This window comes from Nothoprocta perdicaria, unplaced genomic scaffold, assembly GCF_003342845.1.
Source record: "Nothoprocta perdicaria isolate Ctin4 unplaced genomic scaffold, notPer1 scaffold_120, whole genome shotgun sequence".
NCBI classification, from domain to species: domain Eukaryota; kingdom Metazoa; phylum Chordata; class Aves; order Tinamiformes; family Tinamidae; genus Nothoprocta; species Nothoprocta perdicaria.
The window spans coordinates 550,769-556,768 of NW_020454317.1; the positions used below are offsets into that span (position 1 = coordinate 550,769).

At 42.4% G+C, this 6,000-nt stretch overlaps 1 protein-coding gene across 1 annotated transcript in view; it reads left to right on the forward strand.

Moving 5' to 3' along the window:
• The window catches only part of MPPED1 (metallophosphoesterase domain containing 1), a 60,221-nt gene extending 54,458 nt beyond the window's left edge, over positions 1-5,763 (forward strand). Inside the window, exons 7-8 of the mRNA XM_026054290.1 lie at positions 2,283-2,396; positions 5,373-5,763. Of these exons, the coding sequence (XP_025910075.1) occupies positions 2,283-2,396; positions 5,373-5,491 (233 nt within the window). The 3' untranslated portion in view covers positions 5,492-5,763. The remainder of the gene's footprint in view (positions 1-2,282; positions 2,397-5,372) is intronic.
• The last annotated feature ends 237 nt before the right edge of the window (positions 5,764-6,000 follow it).

Sequence of the window (6,000 nt, forward strand, 5' to 3'; positions counted from 1 at the left end):
CACAMATCCTCCTAACCTGATTAATACATGTTATTAGATAAATGTTAAATTGGCCTGCGCAGAAGCACCATTAAGAGTTAATAATTTTTGTGTTTCTAAGTCACTTAGGTGCATAACAAAAATCTGATCCACAACTGCTTCCTTTTTTTTGTTTTCTTTTTTAGAGCAGTGCTTTGGGATGAAATAGAGGCAGGAAGCTCACACAGCATGAGCAAACCAAGATTAAACAGCTATTAATGACCATTTTATTGGTAACCTGTTTATTAATAAAGATATGCCACATTTTCATAGCTTATGAACTGTAGTACTCAGGACTATAGCATCTGAGCTAATGTTCAGTTCTATATCTGCATTTTTTGTTTGTTTGTTTCTTTTATACATAGAGTAACTTTTAAAGTCCTCTCCTTGACTTTTAAATATCTACATTTAAGATTCTTTTATTTCTCTTCAAAAAGTTCACTTTCCTTTTCTTTCTTTGTTTTTAATTTAATCTCACCCTTAAGTCTTCATTTGTAGCTGTCTGCCTGATTGTCTGAGAAAGATTTATACTTTCCTGACAGCTGCAGAAACCTGTTTCAAGTAACCAAACATTAAAAAAACCCTAAGATGAACTCTAATTGTTAGCTAGGTGTAATCAATTATTCTTAGTTTGTGTAGTCAGGTGTGTATAATAAGCTGCAAACATATGGGAAAGCTTCAGAAGGGTGATAATGCATGTAAACAAAAACATGTTCAACACAAATAATGCTTAATTTAATGGAGAAGTTAATTTTATGGATTTTTGTTTGCAAAGTTTTTGAAGTGGAAATACTTTTGCCTTTATGTTCACCACAGCCATTCTGACAATTAACTGTTTCAAATTGTTGAAATAGCAAAACCTGGAGTTTGCTAGAATGCATTTATTCTGAAAAAAAAAAAAAAAAAAAGAAAAAAAAAAAGGCAGGAAGAGGATTCTGGCAGAGTTGCCGGGCTCATTTTAACATCTTAAAGCTAGTATTTTGTACACTGAATTTTGAACTGCTTTGGAGAACAAAAGTAGAATCAATTTCTGGACTTAAACTTTGCTCTCCTCTGCCTGGAGCTTAGCTGCAGTTTCTCTTTGGACACAAATTCCTCAGGAGCCAAGCTGGCATCTTCAACAGTGTCCAAATGAATTAGGAGTCTAAGTCCATYAAGAGAATTTTTTCTATTTGACCCTTGGGACACTGCATCCCTAAATAGTTTTTGAAAGTTGGACTCAGCTCCGATATTACAAATGTTCACAGATCTGAGTTTGGTAAAAAATGGCAAGGCAATAGAAAGAGAGAGAGAAAAAAGCAAGAAACACCTGTTTTTGTTATGTTACACCTGTTGTACCCTCACCTGTGTGAGGGTTTGTTGCCAAACCCTCCAAAGCAGCAACATCCTCCTTGTGCAACCAGCTGAATGGGGCAGCAGGAAACACAGGGCTTTAGGTGGCAGGGAGTATCCCTCTGAAGTCACAATGTTAAAAATCTGAGCAAGTTGATGAATATTTTTGTCTGTCTTCATAAAAAAAGGTATTCTGTGATAAGAACTTTATGCAAATAAATATAGCACTTACAAACATGCCTACTGCAAAAGGACTCCTGCTACCTAAAGTCCATTGCTACCTGAAGTCCATACATTAGGCTAGTGTGGTTTGCTGTGTCATGGAGCTCTTAACACCAGCATTACTGGTTGCTGAGGATATTGTTTCTGGGCACCGTATGGATCCCTTTCCCAAGTTCCACTCATGTTAAGATTCAATGTGATAACTGTATAGTTTGACTCTTAGCAGCAGCAAATCCAAAAGTTAAAGACAAAGTGCTTCATTTTCAGAACTAGAATCTAGGATTAGATTTAAAGAGCTAAATGTCAATTTAGATGCCTGACTTTAGACAGGCACTTTGGACATACTGCTCCATACTCTTCAGCCTCTTAAAGGAAGAAGGAAGGATGTAGTCTCGAGTTCTGCTGCCAACTGAAGTGCAAAGATGCTTTAATTGCAGTGATTTCTTTCCCTTACAAAAACACCTGGCAAGAATGATGATTTTTTTTTTTTTTTTTTTTTGATCAGGTCTTAACTCTTTCTTCAAATATTTTTCTTTCTTTCTCCTTCTATTGACCAAGAAAATCACTGTTTTTTTCCTTCCATCAGTTCGTCTGTGAGTGCTTATGAAAAGCTGGGAGACATTAAACCTCAGAAACGTTTCTGAATGCTGCAGCAGTAACATCCTGCAGATAATCTGACTTCTTTTAAAGCTTTCCTTTCTTTTCCAAAGGTTTTCTAGACTGGGTTCCTAAGAAAATGCAACGGGTAGGATGTGTTGAGCTGCTGAACACGGTCCAGAGACGAATACAGCCAAGGCTTCATGTTTTTGGACATATCCACGAAGGTTAGAAAATGTTTCTCTATATTTGTACTTAAAACTGTGAACATGGAAACTGCCTGCTCAAACCAGCATTTTCAAACTTGAACACCTGAACTGAAGCACTTCAGAAATTCAGATCAGTTATTTGGCTTCATATAGACATACAGAGGAAATTTGCTGATACCCACATTTCACTATTTGCACCTCAGCTTCTTTTTCAGTTTCCATGTCTATAAAATAGGATGGTGGTTCCTTCACAGTAAGAACTGCTATGAATTTTAAAATAAGGACACAAGCCCAGTAGTTATAGAAAGTGATTAAATCGTAGGACTGGTGGATTCTGTTTTCCTCTGCTAAATCTCTCTGTGACTTGAAAAAACTCAGGTAAGTGCGTGCTCCATGTCCCAGTCTCAGCAGCTGTAAAACAGGTAAAAGTGTTTTGGGTGGGGAGGCACTTCACAGGCTTCAGCTTTGATGTTGGCAGGGAAAGGTGCTCCACAGCTGCCAGTTGGCTGCCGCTGGGACTGCTCCAACCTTTGATTTAGGATATCTGTGGTTCTCACCAGAGCTGAAGTGCACAAAAGGAAATACTGCAGTAGCTGGCACTCAGATACTTGTGGTTTTGACCAGAACCATCAGCCTTCCCCCCCAAATCTCACTCAGACTTGCTGCTTGGCACTTTTACCCAGCTAGGTCAGAAGTGGCACTGGTTAGAGGTGTACCAGTGTAAAACGGGTGGAGGAGGACCTTCAGATCATTATTTTATGGGACAGGGATTAAATCTATCTCCTCATATGTTTTATCTGTTGTGACCCATTAAGGTAAGTAATGTCCAAAGTACTGTTAGAAGTACAGATGAAACAATCAGGGCGTAGACAGCATTTTTTTCCTATCCCCTTGCCATGGCAGCAATCTTGAAGGATCCATACACAAGAGCCAGTGAACCCAGTTCACATTCATTGTCCTCTTGGAAATCGTGGACCAGGTGAGTTTCGGGGGATCAAAGCAAACAGTTACCAGTCCATGGAGCTTCGGGCAGGTAAACCAAACTCYGTCGGCTTAGATCAAGCCCAGCTTCGGCTCCCAAGAAAGGAGAATGGAGCCTCTACAAAGCCATCAACGGTTGAAATCGACCATTGGCGCCGAAGGTAGGAGAACAGAGAAGCAGGGTGCTCTTCTTGTAAATTATCATGGTTTAGAGAGAGCAAAGGAGGGGTGCCCAGCCTGGTTTGCTGCAGGCTGCTCCATCCCCGCCGAGGAGGATTCCCACCGCAGATGCCCATGCGAAGGAAGCGGCTCCCAGCAGCGGGAGTGAGTTCCTCCCTGGCCGCGYGGCATCCGCGGCACCGCTGGCGACACGCACAGCAGGAAGGGCTGCTTCCTCCCGGTGTCCTCTCTGCGCTGCCGCCTCGGCCCCCGCGGTGCCCCAGGCTCCTGGGCTCGCTGCTGGTGCCCCACGGAGGGGCTCCTGCTGCGCTCCTGCACTGCCCGTTTCAGCCGGGCCCTGCCGGGGGTCTTGGCAAAGGAAACTCCCCCCGGCAGCGGGGAAGAGCAGCGCTGCCGCTCCGTGAACCTCCCAGCTAAGGCAGCGCATTAGCAGGGTGATTTTTTTCTCTACAAACACGTAGCTGAGCGAGCAGAAGTCCCAGCAGCGACGGCAGCCGCCGTGGCGCTTTGCACACAACAGTTGTTCCGTGGCAAGCAGCAAGCAACTCGAAGAAATGTCTGTGACAGGAGCCCCACGGAGTTTTCCTCCCTCCCCAGAACCTAATTATTGTGTATGTTTTTCCCAYGGGGAGTCCAGGAGGCCTTGCATTATTCAGAATATTTTCAGGAGGGAAGAAGAAAGGAATGTGGCTACTCTTTCTTGGTGTGTAAAACCTGCAACTAACAAGGCTTCTGTAAGACATGAAATTGCCCTCTGAAAACCTCTAGGATCCTGGATACCTGAGATAGGAATAGCTGTATTACTTAGTGTATGTTTATAGCAATTAAAACATATCACCATTAACTTCATTAATAGTGGGATCAAACCTTTTTTCCAAAGCTTTCTATCCAAAGCTTTTCCCCAATGTCATATATTTATGATTGTGAATGTGTTTTGTCATAATGARCAGGCATGCATTTGTTTCCATGCAAGTTCCCAATATCAAGCCTCTAGTTTTAGTGTAATGAAGCTGAGGGTTTTTTTCCTAGTCTTTCATGTAAACTTCTCTGGCAAGGAAGGGACTATGTTCACTTCTCCATAATGCCAGGGCAGCTGAAAGGATTTTTCTTCACATTCTGAAGCAGCGCTTGGCTGTATTTCTCCAAGCAGTTGAGTTGACAGAGTTTGAGTTCCTGCAAATTTTGCTCTGGAATTCTTTGACTTAGACRTCTGGTCTGGCAAGAGACCAGACTTCTTCCCCACAGTTGAGACATTTAGACAATGTTTTGTCTTGTGAAAATATTATGGTGTCTCGGCGTGTGAATTCACTGTGTTCTTCAGAGAATGTAGTAGGAAAGTTCTTCCCTACCTGGGAATGACTACCTGGCTATGTCACACAGGTSTTTCCCTTCATGGGTCACTTCAAAAAAAGTACAACATAGGACAGAAATCGGTGGGGAAAAATGATGGTTGCCCAAAGTTTGGTGGCTTAATGACTACAAACATAAATGATCAGAAATAAGGTTCTGACCATGCTGAAACTGTCTAAGTTCTATTTTCCCATCCCCTCCAAAAATGAGAAAATTAAGAAAGCTTTGCAAAGAAGAAGAACACTATTTCTAAGGAGATTTGGGAGCAGGCTGCCAGGCCACAAGCACCTGAGAGTCAATTTCATTTTTCTTACAGAATGCAAAGGGCTGCAGACAGTTCCACGTTGGGCAAGGATGTTGTTAGCCCTGGGAAACACCCCTTTGTGCATGGGCAGAAGTTTCCCCACCCTCCCGAGCGCTGCTCAGGCTCGCTGTGGGATAGAAGTGACTCGCGAGAGTAACCAGAGCTCTTCTTCATTGCAGGCTACGGCGTCATGGCCGACGGGACCACGACCTACGTGAACGCGTCCGTGTGCACTGTGAACTACCAGCCTCTCAACCCGCCCATAGTCATTGACCTGCCCACGCCAAGGAACACATGATTGTTGGATAGGTTCCGTGTCGTGCTCCACACATAAGCAACTTTGTATTGCTGGCGGAGAATCCCGGTTGGGAACTGTTCAACAACAACAAAAAAAGCAAAACTTTCTTCTTTTTTTCCCTGTTAGTTCTTCAGAGATAAATTTGAGTGACAAAAACAGATGAGGAACAAAGACATTTTGGTGCCGTTACCTGCCAGAAGCAGATTAAGACTTTAGCATTTCACCGTTAAAATATTTGTGAACACAGAAAAAGTGAATGCATTCCATATATATATATATGCGCATATATATATATCAAGTAGGGACTTTTGTATATACACACGTTATACTGGACTTATTAGAACCATCTCTTTGAAATGAATGGTTCTTTAAGAAAGTTTAAACATAAGGGTTTAGACTAGGATGTCCTCATTTCCGATGTTTCCCAGTGAGCTCTTGGTCAAAGAAAAGTGGTGGTGAAGATGTTTCCCCTTAATTAATGTGGCAAATGTAAAGGATGGTGCATGAAC